The sequence below is a fragment of the Adelges cooleyi genome, unplaced genomic scaffold (assembly GCF_023614345.1).
Source record: "Adelges cooleyi isolate 19-005CV unplaced genomic scaffold, UGA_ACOO_1.1 ACOO_flye_CR_arks_rails_tigmint_CR_PRNA_61, whole genome shotgun sequence".
In the NCBI taxonomy this organism is placed as follows: Eukaryota; Metazoa; Arthropoda; class Insecta; order Hemiptera; family Adelgidae; genus Adelges; species Adelges cooleyi.
This window is the reverse complement of record NW_026096308.1, coordinates 109,871-128,912: the sequence shown is the minus strand read 5'-3', so window position 1 is coordinate 128,912 and position 19,042 is coordinate 109,871. Positions and strand designations below refer to the sequence as shown.

The window sequence follows — 19,042 nt, the reverse complement described above, 5'->3', positions numbered from 1 at the left end:
TATTTTGTGTATTTAATTAGTCTTAAAAAAAATATATATATACATAGTTTGTAGCAATAAAAAAAAAAAAATCTCTTAAGTGTCAAAACCTAAACCGTTGTTAATCTATGAAATAGTGTGAAAAAAAAATATGAGACGGTACTGTAATTGTATAAATTAAAAAAATGTAAAAAAAACAAAAAAAATTGAATCTAATATTTTTATGCGTTTGTTGAATTTAACTACTTAGTTTAAAACATTAAATTCAGCGTTAGAAATCTAACTGATAATTAAATACTTCACATATTGCCTTTTACAAACTTTATTCGTTCATTTAAAAATGTCTTTAAAGTAATTTTACTTCATAGCAATAAAAGTAGTGAAAGTGTAACTTAGATTTTTCTCATCGTCTTGCATATTAAATAGCGTTTTAATTACAAGTAATTCTTCAGCGTTTAAAATTTTCAACAATGATTACAATTAAATTTTAATTCCTCATTTGTACACCTTGGATAATTTTTTTTTTTTCTAAATTCACCGCAAGATAAATTAATAGTTTTACGACTACTGCGTGTGCCCAATTTACTTTCGATAAATTATTATATTTTTATTAAATCGATGATATTGTTAAAAAACATTTATTGTAATATTATTATTTTTTAATTATATAAAACACATTTTGCCAATGTTATATAAATAATCATCATTATTCCATTAATTTTTATGTCTTGTTCGCTTTTCAATCTTTGTTGTTGTTGTGTAAAACTTAAGTTGTTGAGTAAAAAAGCATTGAAAAAAAAAAAAAAAAAAATTCAAGTTTAAAATATATTTTCAATCGACAATGTGTTGGCGTTTTTTTATTTTATTATGCGTAAGAAAAATGATGTGCTGTCAATACTATTATTATATTTGAGTAAACGTCAATGGTAAAAAAAGCCGACAAGTCGTTCAGTTTGTAAATCAAAACTTTTACTTGGCTTCGGTTGAATTTTGGTATAAGTTTGACGGATATTATTTATTTTTAAATTGAGTAAAACAGATCTAAATCATTTATTGTGAAATGTTTACCGGGTTATAATTAAGGTGGAAATATAACGTACTTTATTTTATTAGTTTGACCGATTAGGGAATTAACATACAAATATACAATTGAAATCGGAGAGAATAAATTTAAGAACAGACCTAATAAAAGATAATGTTTATTTTTCTAGCTAACCCAACGCTGGTCGAACGAGTTAAGTAAACAATCAATTGACGTAAACAAATTGAGGTGTTTTTCTCTCTCGTACAATTGATTTTTATTTTTTATTATATAACTCGACAAATAAACTTTTACAAACACGTGGATTTTAACAAATAAAAATAATAAAATAAATAAATTAAAAAGTTAGTTTAGATTTTCGAAAAAGTCGTATACCTTAAAGACCAATTCCGCTTTACTGCCAACGATCGGCAATCCGTTGGTTTTCAAAAACTCTTTCAGTTCGTTGACGACCAACTTGTCCACCAATCCTTTTTTGACGAGATCTTTCATCGTGTCCATTTTGGGGTTTGACCGAAACCTTTTGATCGTTTCCACGTGATCCGAATTGGAAGCCGGACGTTTCGACGCGCTAACAGAAGCGGCTGTCGACGGTTTGTATCCGACCGGAATGAGTTGACCGTAAATGTTATTTTTCAAACCACTCAAGTTTCGTTCAATGGCTTCGAAATCGGGTAGCGTTTCGTCTTTGACTTGTTTTGGTTGTTCACAGTCTAGGGCCAACGCCTCCAACATTGCCCAGTGAGTGTCTATTTTGGGATTGGGTATCGTTGTAGGATTTTTGTCGAAAGACAATCTGTCCAATATGTCGGCGGCCAACTGAATCTGACTGTCGTTCGGCTCGACACGATCGTACGATTGGGTTTTGACGTCTCTGAGAGCGTCGGCAAACGGCAGATACATAACATGAAAGCCGGCCGGCTGATCATTAGTTTCCGCTTGAGGGATTAATGCTGCTAGATTTATTTTTCCGCCTCGTCGCACTTTTAGATAACACATAACCACTTTGTTCATTTCCAAACACGTGTCGCAAAGACTGTTGAATATTACCGAACTTCCTTCGACGTCGTGTTCGTTGGGTTGAATAAAACTGTACGTCCTGAAATGATAGTAAATGTACAAATCGTCGGGACTTCTGAAGCCGAGCAATCTTATTCCGGGATCCATTAGGTTGTCGTTGAGAATCGCAAGGTCTTCGTTCCGGAATATTATTTCAGCGTTTGATATTTTGCAATATTTGGCCAAATCAGATCTGTACATCACCTCATCGGTGTCGGTGTGCATTACTTGTCTATACGAATAGACCTGTTCGTTAGAACTTCTGTCCAATTTCACTTTTGGTTGCAGTTTGAATTCTGAAAAAAAATTATACAAAGAAACCGAAAAAAATGTAGTATCGTCCAAATACAATCGTAAGGCGTTTACGCTTCTTTTCTTTGGGCTGTGTGTATCAATTTCAGAAACAATATCGTCGACATTGTCCAGCCCATTCGATGGTTTCACGATGTGTTCAAAATTATCAAGTAAGTCGTTATAAAATATTCCCATATTGAATTCGGCTCCGAGAGGAATAAATTTAAATGCAAATTCATTAGCGACGACATCTTCTAACCGTTTTCTTAAAATGAATAACTTTTTGCCGTCGCCAACAAGCGGCTGATCACAGCAAGACATAAATACCAAACTCGAATGACTTTGTTTTTCCCGATATTTCGTCAACAAGAAATTACCATACCAAACGGCATCGACTATTGGATTGGTTGGCGATAAGCCAAATTTGGTTTCGTCCACGGTTACTAGTTGGTCTAGCATTTTTATAAATTCGACATTGGGTTTTTTGATTTCCCACACGACGTTTAAATATTTTGGACACGTTTTGTTATCGTTATTTGTTCCGAACAACAGTAAGCCAATTTTGTCGTTTTTACACCTTTTAATAATATTTATCGCCGCGGCTTTGCAACTCTCGACGCACAAAGAAAAATAAGTTTGAGAGTTATGGGATTGCTGAAACATGGGTTTTGAAGCGTCAATCAAAAACAATACATGATCCTTTACAGTCCATTTTTGGTTTTCTTTTGCGTCTTCTTCGAAGTTATTGTCATCCCATTCGGCTGGCGAATCTGTTAATTGATCCATGTTTTTAATTTGTACACTAGTAGTATCTGGAAATAAACATAAAAATCAATAATTATTTAGGTACGACATGTAAATGTGTGTTCTTAGTTAACATGGATTTTAACAACGCATTACGCTTTAGCGACATTAAACATTTTTTTCTTTCTCTTACCGATTCCTTATGATGTGAATCGCTTTTGAAATCGTCCGCCTTTACACTGGTAAATAAAAATGACAGAATTACAGATTAATATACTATAATGAATATAAAAAAATGTGATTTCCACTAGACTAATACAAAATAGCTTTTCATTGTTGTACCTACTTTTCTATTGTTACTTGTGTTTGATATATTTTGTAAATTGCCAATTGGTTCTTATCTATATTTTGGAATTCTCGCGGTATTTTTTTCTGATAACAAACACTGATAACTGATAAGCGATTACTAATTGATAAGAAATATGGCGTTAGCGCCTAGCGGATCAATTTATCAGAGTAGTCTGTCGACCCACACAAATATTTTATATTAATAATTATAATACACAAGTATCGAGTGAAGAAAACACTTACGACACGTCTTGAGTATAATAGCGAATGGGTATGGAGCATATTGATGGGGGGGGGGGGAGGAGATTACAGGTCTTTGGGAATTATGCTGTTTGAAAAAAATCTTTATTTATGTTATCGAAAAAAGTATTTTGAAAAATGTTAAATTAAAGTTCTAGCTTGAAAAAGTTTTTACCTTTTTAATATCTATATAAACGCCACATGAAAGTTTTTTGTTAAACTTTTACATTTTTTCTCTAAAATATAAGGTATAGGTACGACAAAATTAAATTATTAAGCTGTTAAGTACTTGGTTGCTTTTCCATAAAATTGATTTGTGTTAAAACAAATTAAACTGTCAATAATACTAAGAAATTATATTGATTATACTTGTATTATATAGATGGTGTATTGATATAATACTATCATCGATATAATTTAGTAAAATAAAAATTTTCAAACTATCTTAAAACATTTTTATGTTAAATGCATATTATTGTAAAATTATTATCAAGTATTTTATTATGTTTATTAACGATTACATTTCCTACTAGTAAAAGCATAATACTTTTTTTTCATTAAACCCTATTCGTGCAAATTGCTTATAAGAACTAATAAATAAAAAGTGTTTATAAATCCAGTTAAAATAAAAGTTATGAACAAACATTTTGGTTTCACTAAATGCGTTTGTGCAAGTGTATTCACACGAATGGTCGACTACCAAAGTCATACAAAATGAATTTGTAATAAGGAAAACACTTATACAGCCTATGTAAATTGTATAATTATATAACATTTATATAACACATCAAGCATATCCCGCTGTGATGTTTCCAAATAAAGTGCTTAATGTGGCTCTCTCAATTTTGATCAGTCCCTGTTCGGCCCATCGTTCACCCCAAGAATTGACCACCAGCCAGTAACATAGACTTCCTTTGTAACCCCAGCCAATTATTTTCATCGAAACCCGCCTGACAAACTCGTCGGACATTTTACGATAGACCCCTAAAAACGAATCGATAGTGTTAATATATTGTAAAATAAGAGTCGTTGTTTTTTTAACCGTATCGAAAGTATTTTTTTTTTAATATTGAATCGAAATTTGACCCACCAGCAACGTGACGAAACAAGTCTTTGTAGCCATCGAATATAACTGCCACTGGACCGTTGTAATAAATCTCGTTCATAATGTCGCTTTCGTTTTTGGCCGGAATTGTCTTGTAACTTCTACGGGCTAAAATTCAAAGACAATCAATTCTGTACATTGAAAAGGAAAATATGGCTAATGTGTGGTTATGTCAATGTAGAACTCACTCCTGTACAAATCAGCTTCATAACTCCTTTTGTAAGTGCGATTTGTGCAGTTTCTACGGCACGTTGGCGTGTCTGCTATAGGTTTATCACAGTTTGGATAACCGTAAATTCCACAAGGTGCTATTTCATAAGGTTGACACACCTAAATAAATATAAATAATAATATTTGTACATACAGGGTGTTCTAGCGTAAAAAGGTAAGTAATAGGTGATTGGAAATCTGAGGAACCCTCAAATTAAGCCCCCCGTTTTCATATTTTCTACAAGTTAAGAATTGAAGGTTTCGACAGATAGTAAAAAAATAATGACTTAAAATATGTATATGTATTCCCTGTTATTCAGTGCGAAAATCTCACCTTAAAGAGGGGTCACATTTCATTTTCAGTTCCTTTCGGCCCCTAACTCAAAAAATGATAAGAGAAAAATGGTTAGAGACAAGAAATAAATGATAAGTGATAAGAGATAAACTATAAGAGATTAAAGATAAATAATTAGAAACAAGAGATAAGAAATAAATGATAAGAGATCAATTATTAGAAACTAGAGCATAGAGTAAATAATATAAGGAGAGGCCATTGCCAATACTAGCATTTACTTTGATATGAATCAACTATAATTTAATGGCAGCCATCCTGCAACCTAGTTGAAAATAATTAACTAGACAGCAGCATAGTATAACATGATAAGAATAATTTAATATGTGATATTATTTACTGACTAGGTACGACCATATTAAACCGTAACAAATTGAACCATTAAAATCTGTATACAATAGTAAATTATTAGTAATACGGTAACACTGTATGTCAACCTATAGCACTTCAAATATATTATCATATGGTCACCACCAGGACTAGAGTTAAGAAATAAATGATAAGATGAGTGATAAGAGAAGAGTTAGGGGCCGAAAGGGACTGAAAATGATGTGACCCCTCTTTTAAGGTGAGCTTTTTGCACTGAATAATAAGGAATATATATTTTTTGTTTTTAAGTCATTCATTTTTTACTTATCGATAAAATCAAAACGGGGAGCTTATTTGGGGGCCCTCCAGATGTCCTATTACTTATTACATACCTTATTATATCCGTAGTCACGTCCAGTTACGGCTCCGTTGTTCTCGAGAAAGTCCCAAGCGTCTTCGGGTTCTCCTTCGATGCACCCGTCACTTCTAGCGCAAGTGAGAATGTGTTCAAAAGATATGTTGACTGCCGTATTACCCTTACTGCTAATCCACAGTCTATCGCTGAAAACGCCAGCAACAGCAATAGCCTGCGGAGTAAAAAAATATTATTTTGCAGCTATTAGAATGAAATTAACTTGTTTTAAAAGAACAATCCAATTTTTTATATGAATTAAAAAACATTACATAAAAAAAAAACAACACTCAACGGCAGTGGAAAAACGACTATTGGTATAAAAATAATGTTGTACACTGGCCCTGGTCACTGCTAAACCAGTGTTACCAACGCTTACATTGCTAACGCCTAACACAGCTAAGAAAGTATTACTGTGAAAACTGAAGACAGCGTGTACCCCTATGATACATCAAATGTTTTTCCTACGCGGGTTTCTTTGAATTTTTTAAAAAACGTCCTTGTTGGATATTATATAAATGTGTTTCTATACGTTTAATATTCGCGTTAATTTATTACTATCGTATAGGTACGATTTTTGTAATTTTAATAAAAAAAATAACACAAAACGCATTTACTTTTGTGTACCCACTGTTACTTTTATAACTAGATAATAAATTTAATAACGTATAATATCTATTGTCTAAGACTAACAGATACTGAACTCAATATATGGAACGCGTATTGCCTATAGTCGGTTGCTTATGAAAATGTACCCTGGTAGGAGGCTGCCTGTTTAGTTTAATCAAATTTAATGTGATACTTAATATTTTTGCTAAACCTTAAAATGCTTATTTATGTTAGTTACAATAATAATTTAATCTGTTACCTAATAAGGAATACAATTTAGTGCTATCGTTCATTGTAATGTCATACGAATAAATAAAGGAGGCTGCTATTTTGTTTACCGTTATTGTTTTTTCCATGATATTTATTGTTTTCTCTATGATTTATCATATATATATATATATATATATATATATATATATATATATATATGACGGTGTTATCATCACTTAACCTAACATTTCAGTACATATCATGGAAAAGTGACGTAGCATTTTTACTTTTTTATGAAATTGGTACACAAAATGGCAGCCTCCCAGGTGGGGACATTTTTCCATCTAAATACTCGTTCCATATATTGAGTTCAGTGCTAGTAGGTATAGCTCAGAAATCATAATCAAAATTAACTATTGATATTAATTTCTAATGGTATTGAAATTGCACTGTACGACGTAATGCGGCATGAAAACTAAATAAAATCAAAACCTCCATTTTGGAATTTGACTTTTGGTTATTTTCAAACTTACCCAATCAGAATTACAATTGGACTGAAATCGAACGGCGCCTAATGAATGACATCTCGGCCATCTTGTGCGTGCATCAAAGTTTTTGGGTAGAAATTCTTTGTTTTGAGGTTCTAAATCATTAATTTTTGCGCCGGAATTTTCTCCAGACGCACTAAGCCCACTGAATAATCCTTCATCCTGAAATTTATTATTTTTTTTGACATAAATTCTTGATATAAAATACTGAAATTAATACTTTCAAATACCATACTGTACAAATTACCTCATAAGAATTATTGTTTTCTTCTAAATCAACAGCTGGATTTTGAATAATTAACGATCCGGAAAAATTAAGACACAATAACAAACAAAATCCTATGACTATTTTAGTACTCATCGTGGCGTGAAAATGAACTGTTTCTTAAGTATAATATGCAATTATTTAGTTGGAAACGTAATTTTGAATGTGAGATGGTTCACAATAAAGTGCTATTTAAGCTGCACACTTATACAGTTTTATACCGTAGTATTTAAAGTACCGTGTACTAGATGAACGATTTATCTGTGAAGATGGTTAATCTAATGTTTTATCGTTTTTATTTAATTACACATAGGTATATTTTTTTTTCTCTAGTGTGCCTACAAGTACCAGCTCTCGATATTGTAACAAAAAAGTCGGATATGTGTCATCCAAACATTTTTAGAAACAACTTAAAAATTATTTTATCCATACATCAGGTAGGTGGTAGTCATTGATTATTTATAATTATTAACAAACCTTATCGTTGCCACTTAAATTGGTAATTCAAAATTCGTAAGGTGACTCAAAACAATAGTGATTCATAAGTACTGTGACGTGGTGATGTTTTTTTTTTTTTTACCTGACAAAAGTACTTTTGTATTTGACAATAAATATTCACCCTTGTATCGAATCTCGGTTGATAAAACGGAGAAAAGTTTCTTTAAGTCACCTGGCAATAGTTGAGAGTTAGACAAATGTCATAGTTCTCTCAAGTAAATAGTAGAATATCTAGGTTAAAGTGTTAAATTTCTGTCTATATTCTATTAATAACATGTACCATGGAATAAACAATTAATATCGAATATAGCCTTATAGTGTTATTATGATTAATTTTTTATTTTTAATTCAGATGTTCCCAATATAAGGGATATGTATTGGTAATTTTATTTCATTATTGTTTACATCTGCTTATAGCAAACTATATTTCTATAAAATTAATTAATAATATAGGTACATGTAATGTATGTTTTACCTGTGTTTCGAGTTTCGACAACCTAAATAATGTATTTAAAATTATTATTATTCAAATCTTTTAAATAAAAACTAAAAAATGTATTTATTTTATGAGTTATTATCTAAATAAAAATTTTTTTTCCAATTTTTATTTTAGTTGGTCGCGGTGTATATTGTTTGTATATTATATTGTTATAAGTTAAACTTTTTAAACACCTATTAAGACCATTTATTTTTTTTTATTATTCTTCCTAACGGCTATTTTTATTTAAAATCTTATTCAAACGGATCTTAATCAAACACGGATAACTAACAATGATTTTGTTGATTTTATGTTGTGATGATTTATCCTATCAAACATAATAAACTATGTGTTAGTTGTGTCGATTTTTATGGTAATAGTTTTGTAATAATTTGCATAGCTTAGAGTTTTTAAAATGCACATTTCCACTTTGCTGCAATTCTACGAGATACATAATATTTTATTTTTCACTTCAGTCTTCACATTAAATTAATTCATTATCGGAAAAAACAAAATTAATTTATCTATATGATTATTTGAAAATTAAACAGACCACTCAATCTGAGTGAAAACGAGCTTTGCTACTTGACTATATTTTATGTTTTCCAAATAGACAATTAGTATGGAATTTAATAAGAACATAGCCTTTATCTAATAACGTTTTTAAGACATAGGTACAACTCTCTTTGCATTGTTTTATTATTTTTTAATAAAAACTAAACAGGTGCAACCAATTAGAGATAGTAATAAAGGACTTTTTGTCCTCATGTACTAACATTTTGCCTAACCTAATGTCACACAATAAAATGAAAATTATTGAGTGATTCTAAAGCCAATTTTAATTGAAAAGTGAATACCATATGATTTCAGAGTAACAGCACGTTGAAATAATCAAATGTGATCACAAAAATGTACCATGCTACATTATCATTGGACGGAGAGGGTTCAAAGTCAATAATATAATTTAATTTTAGTTTACCTTGAAAGTTATTGTAATTCAGAACACATAATTTTCTATTTTTTTTTTCAAGTAAATTACATCAGTACTCGTTGGAGGCGTTGATTTATTACCTGGTTTTTATTTGAGTTTTGTAATTAATTTTCGGTACATATAGCTAGACTATATTAATAATAATAGTTTATTTCAATGACTGTATTGATCGGTGAACGATATTTATTCAATTTAACTGCTTTACCGTACGATTTATAGTTCTTCTGGCCTCCATTCTGCAAATAAAAAAACCGAGGGGGCCTAGCAAACTGTTTGCAAATATATTACATTAATTGTGTTGATATACATTTTCCAAAACGTACCTATTATTTTTGAATCATTATTGTTTTTTTTTATGTATGATCAGGTGAAAGTTTTTTTTTTATGGGGTCGACGTGGGTATTTTACTGGATAATTTCATTCGTTAAGTTCAATCACAATTCTACATTCAACGTTTAACCTTTACCGCGGTATTATTAGCATCGTTATGGCAAAAATAAATTATTACTTTATTTTGTTATCTATCTGTGTTGCATGTACATTTGAAATTGGTATGTATAAATGTTCAACCGAAATTTATAGATTAAAATATATATATATATATACATACTCAATCTATGATTAATCTAACCAACTATAATATTTTTGCAATACTCAATTGTTTTCTGTTTTTAGATACATCTATACTCAAAAAGGATTACATAATTATATATCAACAGGATTTTGGTAATTATAATTGTGTTTACTTTAGATGTACTCTTATATAGTATATTAAGTTAGATACTGTAAGTATTATAGATTGAAATTAGATAAAGAAGACCCCCCCCCCGCCTACTTACAAAACAAATTGAACATTTTAAGCCTTCACTGCAACTAGAAAAACATAATAATTGTTCACTTTAAAATAAGTTGACATATTCAAAATGATTAACTGCCCTTTAATAAGTTGACGGTCAATTTTATAACTTTCTGTTAAAAAATATACTGTCCTTTTTTTACCTCTTACAAAATAGTTGTGCACGTAAGGCCTTCATAATGTTGTTAAAGTGTTATTGAAATAATAGTAAAATGTGTTATTAAAATATTGAAGTACATTAATTAGAACTACATGAACAAAATTTATAAAAAAAATTTAATCCTAGAACAAAAAACCGTTTTAAAAATATTTTTGAAATTAAAAAAATATTCTTAAAAAATATTTCCATTTATTTGCTGTTTGCATATTTAGGTAAACAAATAAAGCAGCAAAGCAAATGTCGGAGTTGTTCACTCACACATTTATGTAATTTTATAATAATGACTTGTTTTTCAATTTAGCTTGTATTATTATGTTTTACAATTCTGTTTTATTTTTAACTGTCTGGTTCTTGACACTAGATCTCAGAACATATATACTTTAACACAATATATATACTTTAAAAACTGAATAAAAGTTAAAATATAGTTACTACATTCTGATTAACCTAAAATTGAGATTGGTGATAATACTTATAGAGTATTATTTATGGAGCACAAAACTTTTCACAGAATTTTTTACTAAGGTTGTATTTTTTTTTTTTTTTTTTGAAAATGAATTAGTATTTTATTCTGTTGGTAATCGCATAAATAATTTATTTGTCAAAAGTATAATAATTGTTTTTTTTTATTCCAGAGACGGGCGTTTGCAAGTTTGTAAAAGAAGGTAAAAGGTATAATTATATTGGCTGTCGGATAAAATTTTAATTATATTTTCATTTGCAGATGGTAAAAATCCGTTAGATGAAAAATTAGGTAATATATAATTGTTTAATGTAGATTTAAATATTATTCAACAAGAACACTGAGTATAGCAGTTTATTTACAAAACTAATTGTGTTTTGTGTGCAACTAGTCATTTCCCTTTAAGGGTTAGATTTGCATTCTATGTATATAATCATTAGTCGTATGACTGGTCCTTTCGCAAAAAATACTATTTACAGTAATACAAATATCTGATTCACTATTTTTAAGTAAAAATCCAATCGAGTACATATTGTATAGTAAAATTTTATACTCAATGGTAAAACATATGATATGTATACTATTTAATAAAAAAAACTTTTCTGCTTTACAGATTTGGCGTTCTATTTAAAACCACAGTGAGTATTGTTATTCATAGTAACGCTTTTGCTGGAAAAAAACATTTTCAACTTGTTTTATTTTTTACAAGTTCAAAATTAGTTAACCGATCATACTACCAATAATTTGAATCAACCTTTGTGGGGGGTTGTATAATGAATAAACTAAACTTTAGCTAGGTAACTTTTTCAATCGCTATTTTTTTTTAGTATTTTTCACGGTAAGGGGTAAATTGTTGACATTCTAAAATACCTTTGGTCGTCGATTATTGTTTTGTAGATTGGCTGTGTATTGATTAACTATACAATTGATACAGACTCGAAAAAGAGAAATTGAGTTTTTAGCTTTTTTGCTCTCTGGCTTGGATTTTTTTTATGATGACTTTTTCTATTTTAAACATATTTTAATACATTACACGTGTAATTAATTACACAATTGATGGCCAATTGTTGAACGTTTATTTTAATTACCTGTTGGTTTCAGGGAACCTTGCTACGTTTATATATCCAATAACATTACGAAAATGGGAATAACCGGCGAAAATGTATACAACTACAAATACACTTTTGAGGCAGCTGAACTGATATTTGGAACATTATTTCGCCAAGGAGGAATTCCTCCATCCAAATAATGTATACATTAATTGTATTTCATCGATTTCGAGATCATTATGATTATGTTTTTATGTTACTATACTCAAGTTTTTAGTTTTTTGTTTTTAAAAACTAAGATGTATCCAGTTCTCAAAACTTTTTCTGAAAAGTAGGAATAAAACCAGCAATAATAGTACAATCATAATTATTGTAGTAATAATAATATATATTATTTGAATTTTCAATTCGAAATAGAACGTATTATTATTTCGACAATATTGCGTTTATAATTGTATGATTTCTAATAAAATAAAATTATGTAATGATATCCGTTATTATCAAATAAATCAACTGTCGGTAATTGGCCTTGAGAGTTCTTTATTATCTTTGCAACCTAAATCATAAACGCTCGTCCTACTATTGGTCCTTCTAATTTTATTTATAAGGCTTTTTTTAACATAATTTTCATCATATACGTTTTGCGTTATTGAAAAAAAAAAAAAAATGGCGGCTGAGATTTAAAATGTGTTAAGTAAGTATTTTTATGGGACAGCTGAAATGGTAGAAATTTAATATAATTTTATTGGGTGCTGATAGATGAAAAAAATTCAATATTACTACTTATTTGAGCCCGTTTAAGATCCAAAATAAATCTCATACCATGATGTTGTACCTAAGGAACATAAAAATTAAAATAATAATAGTTTGCACGAATTAAAAGGTCATAAAACAAACCAAGTACAAAACTACAAAACTAATTTTGGATGGATTTTTGCACAAATATCTATAAATACGTTTGATTATATATCAACTTGATTTTTCTCTCATTATTTAGTGTAGAAAAATTACTATTAGTATGATACATTATTTATTTTTGATTCGTTGTATGTTGTTGAATTAAAACAGTTGATAAAATAGATAATAGATAAAAAGTTTTTTTAAATAGATCTTATGATCTCTGTGGTCACTCATAGTTACTCTCACCAACTGCACACGCCTAAAATAAATATATTATTTTGTCAACTGCGTGTGTACCAAAGAAACACAACTCAAGCACGTAAATAACATTATTTTTAAGCTTGAATGACCTCGATGAAGCTTTAAAATGTGATAGTTTTAAAACTAGCGATTGTAAACCAAAACCTTAGTATTGTTATCATTATCGGACTTGCACACTTGATGCAACAAGACGCAGCAATAATACCTGTACACAAATAATATTGTTTCTAAAAATGCATATAAAGACTCAGTTGTATGTATATTTTAACGACTGCAGTTAAAACTCAGTACATTGGCATGAATGGGAACTGTACATTTTGCAGCCAATTTTGAGTCTGCAACCACAAAAGAGCATTTTCACGTGTCGTTGAAGTACCGAATAAATTTAGAGCAGTGGTGGAACCATAGATAATGAAATAGTATATTAACATCTAAGTGTCTAAGGTGGCTATTAAACATATCAAGTTTCTGGCTATTATTTTAGCGTTTTCATAATATCTGGCCTCGAACAACTCATAGGAAATATGACCTGTTCAATCACATTAAATTTATTGTTTGACATTTTATTACATTACAATGTAATCATTTGCAACAAAATTGCAGAGAGAGCAACTAAACAATTTTGTTCAACAATAGTTTATAAAACAGAAACCAAAGTAAGTGATAGCCTTAAAATGTATTTTGGATTAGTATTTTTAGACCCAGAAGATGTTTGAGATTTGTTCGCTTTAGAATTTTAATAAACCCTGAGGGTCCTAATGTCACAACATTTGTTGATTATTTACTTGACATCTATATTTCGAAAAAATTATCATACCTACAAACCAAAGCTAGTACCGCGCTAAATCTATTTTAATTTGTTTGTTATATACATCCAAACAACGTTTACACATAAACAATTTACATACCTCGAAAAATTCTCCACTTCCTTAAAAAAAATTGGAAAATTAATTTTTTTTATAATATGTTTTAGAGAAGACTATTTTCATAATTACTGAACAAACCAATTGCAAATATGTCAAGAAAAATAACTAAGGAGGTCATTATGGCAGAACACTTTAAACAATTTTATCAATTCTTCCAATAAGTTATAAATTAATTTGTATTAATTAGTACAATCGCACAGACATTTATTACTTAAATTTTTAGTTCCGACATTTTAGTATACTGCAAATTTCAATATTGCATTTCAGAAAATGTTTATCAACAGTTTAATCTTATCGAATAATTATTGTATTGTTGTACTAACTTGTATTCACAGTTTTTATATTATTACCTGTTTTAGCTTCTACTCAACTTGTTAAAAGAAACGATCAACTTAGATAGAAAACCTTCATGTGCGTTAAGAAAAAATACTTCAATTGGGTCAAATGTAGGTAGTAAAATTTTAAAACTCAATTTTTTTTTATTCTGTTTTTTTTTATTGCCTGACATTTGTATGAATTTGTATTCAGATTATTTTTGCAATTACCGGTCATTCAAGCAGTGGCGATTGCTGCGTGAAGTATATGGATACTAGAAACGAGGATGGCGAGAAACATTTTTTATTTTTAGGTCGGAGGCTATGATTGCTCGGGTAAGGATTATTATTTGGATTCCGTAGAATACTTTTTTGCGATAGATATGACACGGATAAAAAACAATGGAAATTGGTCGACAGGGCAAAAAAGCTGTCAAAAGATTATGGACATATTCTTTATATGGTATTAACTATTACTACTAATATTATTACAATCTTGTTTATTTGATTTAATATAAAATTACTTAATCATACTTTTTTTTAAATTGTGAATACAAACTATGTTTTGTTAGTTTCGACTGTGTTGTACTTCCAATTTGTGATGATAATTTGTCTTTATTATATGTTGAAAGGGTACAAAAAGAGCTTCTAAAGAGCATCTTAAATACGTTTATTAGAACTAAAACTATATGATGATAGTAATGTTTTTTTTATTTGTGCTTATTGTCTGTTTGGAAAATATAAAATAAAGCCAAGTAGGTAGAAACTTGAATTAATCAAATCAATGTAGATCTGCGATAAAAGAAATGTTTCTAAGACAAAACCATTGTGGTCACGGTTATTAGTAAAAAATGTTTTACCATTTTGATGAACTATTAGAATTATTTGCCAGTAACAAAAAAAAATCAGCTTATCAGCCCTGTTTCACTGAATTTCTAACATCTCAGGTTGTCCCATAAAAATACATGACATATTATACATTTCAACCCTAATAATTTATTTTATTTTATATTTTGCAATAGTTATCAATAAGTTCCAAGGCCAATAAATTACGCATCAAAAACATACGATAATGTATTTGTATTAAATATAATTTTATTAGACATGTTATTATGACATTATATTGTTATTAAAAATAAAAGCATTATAATTTTATGTTTTTATAAAATTCAAAATAAAATGTGTTACAATGATAATTTTAGGGTAGATGTAAAACATTAGGTCTTTGAATAAGGTTTCCTTGTAAGAACTATCAAGTATGAATGGAACTAACATAATAATATAATCATAATAACGCCGAAATCAGTAAGATTAAAGTGCAGTATGTCTATGCACAACTTTTGGAGTAACAGTTCCAAAGCGTACATCTTTTAATAAAAATATAAATCCTCTTTTGTATTTATCTTTACCTACTATTCCGTTTTCTTTAAGCTGTTCGATGGCATCATTGTAAATGGGATGTTTGGAACTAATAAGTGATTAAAATAAAATAGTTATAACTTTATTTTTTTAAATACCCCGTGCAATAGTATAGGTATACCTTAAAAAATGTAAGAGGCCACTTGCTCTCGATTATATTGAAAACGTTTTCAACTTGCTTTTTTTTTTTGCAACGTCAGAATCAGTTAAGCTACCAGTCTGACATACTACCAATAATTTTAATTAACCTGTATATCACTTATATTCACAGCTATAATATTATTATTTTATTTTTTTTAGTTACGAGAAGCATGTTAGAAAATAAGTATCATCAAGACATTCAAACAATTCAAAACCATCATGTATGACTTTAAGAAGAAATACTCAAATTGAATCATCAAACGTACGTAGACATAATTTTAAGACTAGATTTTAAGTACCTACATTTTTTTTGTGCATAGTCTATTCGGAAAATATAAAACAAAGTCAAGTAGTAGATTAAAATTAGCACCAGAGTTTGGTTGAGAATTTATTATGCTATAATTTGCAATAGCTGTAAAGAAGTTTTTAAGGCGAATGAGGTAAGTACCAAAAACACATTGTTGTATAGGTATGTTGATTAAAATATTTTTATTGTGTAATTAATTATTATGACATTATATTGTTGTTGAAAACAAAGCTATTATAATTTTATGTTTATTTAAAATTCAAAAATATGTATCATGGTTCTTACAATAAAAAGTTTTCTTTTTTTTGTATTCCAAAAAGTATCATTTGTTAATGACGAATAGAGTGTCAATAACCAGTTCAGATACTTTAAATTCAAATTTTCTTCCGAACTTATTATTACCAAGTATCTTGTGGTTGTGATTCTGTTTGATAGCATCAATGTAGGCATAATGATCGAAACTAATAGGTAAGTAAAATAAAAAAGTTATATAACTTTATTTTTTTCAATATCCTGAACAATTGCATGGGTATTTCTTAAAAAAACGCAAGAGGCCACTTGCCCTCGATTGTATTAAATGTCTATTTGAAATATGGTTTTTAGGAGACATCATCATAAAAAATTTCGAAGACAGAGCAGAACAAAAACAAATATCAATTTCCCTATAGGAGATGCCTATTATTTGGATTGGCCACGTGAAACACGCTGTATAATGGTGAAATCGTGTTCATTATAGCCAATATGCAAATTAGAAGTCGTTCACTTGAGGTAATGTCAACAATTAAAAAATGTCCCCCTTTTCTTTAAAGTAAAAAAAATATATATATATCCTAATTATCAGCGATTGAAAACGTTACTAAGCTAAAGACTACTTTATTTGTTATAACGTATACAAATTTTATTAAAACTATTGGTAGTATAAAAATAGTCTGGAAGCTTAACTGATTTTGACCTTGTTAAAAAAATAAGTTGACAATTTTTGGTTTTTTCAAGTAAAGCGTCGATAAGAATATTAGTACTCACTCTGGTTTAATAACAAAGAGAACATCTGTAAAGCAGAACAGTTTTTTAAAAAATATAATACATTATATAAAATGTTTTACATAATTGTAAAATATCTGTGTTTAAATATTTTGCAATAGGTGTAGCAAATGGTGGGCACCCCCTTCCCCTACCTACAAATTAATGTAAGTTTAAATTAAAGTTTTAACTAAATTAAAAAAAAAAAAACTAAGCACAGTGAGAAAACTCAAATAAAATATAGTTGATACAACAGTAAAATAATTTTGAAGACATATTATTTAAAATTATAAATAACAAAATATTGCCCTCGAAAAAATGTGTGTGTTAGCCAAATAATCAGCACTTTTATGCCTGTTACATATTGTATAGAAACTATTTTTTAAATACCTAATATAATAAAGTACAAACACAAGTTATGACAAATTGTGCTTAAAATGTATAAGGTCGCAAACACTGGACCGATTAGGGAAACTTTTGAAACTCAAAAGGTAACTTATACCTATCAATATATTTAATTGAATTTTTAATTTAAGAATGATTTTCTGAAAATGTTGACCGGTCGATAAACAATTTGAATAATTATTTTTCAAGTTATTTATAGGTTTAAAATTTAGGACGGGATGTGAAGTGCAGTCGAGAAACATGCGCAGATATAATTAACTCTACTCTTAGTACTCTTCGCCCTTCCTCCTGTCCTAAGTTTTTAAATCATTCTTCATTTAAAAAGCTAATAAAATATATACCGTTACCATTTAAGTTTCAAAAGTTGATAAAGCTCTATGAAATACTAAAAGAGATAGACATTTAAATATCGTCTGATATTGTAATGCAGCATAAACACAAATATCTTCAAAAAGAAAAACTAAAAAAATATCCTAATATTACTTAAATGAAAATTAGAAAATTTCATAATACCTACCTAGATTTACATGATCCGGATCTTCATCTGCAATGAAAATATTAATATAATTTTACCTAAAACTAAATTTAAAAAGTGCCATATTTACTTTTATCTTTATGTTGTGGATTTACATTATCTGCAAGGAAAATATTTATAAAATAAAGTGTTATCTAAGAACTCATTTTGCTAGAAGTTTTACCTTTTTCTGCAAACATCATAAAAGCCTCCCCTAGAATAAAAAAAGATATTATTGGAATTTAACAAATGAATTAATTACGCGATTATTAACCGACTACAATACTAGTTAATATTAAAATATTCGGTAATATTCTTGTTTGATTTTGATAAGAAAACAATAGACTCTAATTTTAATCAACGACTAAAATTGATTTTAAAAAATCCAACATTTTCATTGGTTATACTACGACAAATCTAATGAATGTCTTAGTCAAATTTGGAAAAAAATTTTGTACTTCATAATTAATAGAGAAGGACGGAGTAGATTTGAATGAAAATCATATTATTATTTTCATAATTTTATTCTGTGGCGAATTTCGAGTTTGATAGTTTAAACTTGTACTATACACATTATAGTACTATTCCAACCTCACCAATCAAGTAATTTATAG

The 19,042-nt window shown here is 28.8% G+C and overlaps 3 protein-coding genes across 4 annotated transcripts; 1 reads left to right on the top strand and 2 right to left on the bottom strand.

Moving 5' to 3' along the window:
* Positions 1-1,124: 1,124 nt before the first annotated feature.
* On the bottom strand, positions 1,125-3,511 carry LOC126844061 (X-ray repair cross-complementing protein 5-like). 2 transcript variants are annotated; one of them, XM_050581918.1, is made up of 3 exons: positions 3,465-3,511; positions 3,312-3,357; positions 1,125-3,186 (listed from the first exon to the last, which is right to left on the bottom strand). In XM_050581918.1, the coding sequence occupies exon 3, from the start codon at positions 3,158-3,160 to the stop codon at positions 1,367-1,369; it is 1,794 nt and encodes a 597-aa protein (XP_050437875.1). In that variant the 5' UTR covers positions 3,161-3,186; positions 3,312-3,357; positions 3,465-3,511; the 3' UTR covers positions 1,125-1,366. The 2 variants fall into 2 exon arrangements, with proteins under 2 accessions (XP_050437875.1, XP_050437874.1); XM_050581917.1 differs by lacking the exon at positions 3,465-3,511 and having other exon boundaries at positions 3,312-3,450.
* A 712-nt stretch (positions 3,512-4,223) lies between these two features.
* Positions 4,224-7,921, bottom strand: LOC126844065 (cathepsin B-like cysteine proteinase 3). Its single transcript, XM_050581921.1, has 6 exons — positions 7,709-7,921; positions 7,447-7,623; positions 6,075-6,269; positions 5,000-5,141; positions 4,797-4,919; positions 4,224-4,690 (listed from the first exon to the last, which is right to left on the bottom strand). The coding sequence occupies exons 1-6, from the start codon at positions 7,820-7,822 to the stop codon at positions 4,494-4,496; spliced, it is 948 nt and encodes a 315-aa protein (XP_050437878.1). The 5' UTR covers positions 7,823-7,921; the 3' UTR covers positions 4,224-4,493.
* Positions 7,922-10,145: 2,224 nt separating this feature from the next.
* On the top strand, positions 10,146-12,510 carry LOC126844069 (uncharacterized). Its single transcript, XM_050581924.1, has 6 exons — positions 10,146-10,244; positions 10,369-10,419; positions 11,345-11,374; positions 11,434-11,463; positions 11,786-11,810; positions 12,274-12,510. The coding sequence occupies exons 1-6, from the start codon at positions 10,181-10,183 to the stop codon at positions 12,419-12,421; spliced, it is 348 nt and encodes a 115-aa protein (XP_050437881.1). The 5' UTR covers positions 10,146-10,180; the 3' UTR covers positions 12,422-12,510.
* The last annotated feature ends 6,532 nt before the right edge of the window (positions 12,511-19,042 follow it).

Excerpts from the sequence above, each read along its gene's own strand:
- LOC126844061 (XM_050581918.1), bottom strand. The coding sequence starts at position 3,160 with ATGGATCAATTAACAGATTCGCCAGCCGAATGGGATGACAATAACTTC.
- LOC126844065 (XM_050581921.1), bottom strand. The coding sequence starts at position 7,822 with ATGAGTACTAAAATAGTCATAGGATTTTGTTTGTTATTGTGTCTTAAT. Across the intron at positions 7,624-7,708 it reads AAAACAATAATTCTTATGAG|GATGAAGGATTATTCAGTGG; the intron begins GTAATTTGTACA and ends AATAAATTTCAG. Across the intron at positions 4,691-4,796 it reads CTTGTTTCGTCACGTTGCTG|GGGTCTATCGTAAAATGTCC; the intron begins GTGGGTCAAATT and ends ATTCGTTTTTAG.
- LOC126844069 (XM_050581924.1), top strand. The coding sequence starts at position 10,181 with ATGGCAAAAATAAATTATTACTTTATTTTGTTATCTATCTGTGTTGCA. Across the intron at positions 10,245-10,368 it reads TGCATGTACATTTGAAATTG|ATACATCTATACTCAAAAAG; the intron begins GTATGTATAAAT and ends TTCTGTTTTTAG. Across the intron at positions 11,375-11,433 it reads TTGCAAGTTTGTAAAAGAAG|ATGGTAAAAATCCGTTAGAT; the intron begins GTAAAAGGTATA and ends TTTCATTTGCAG.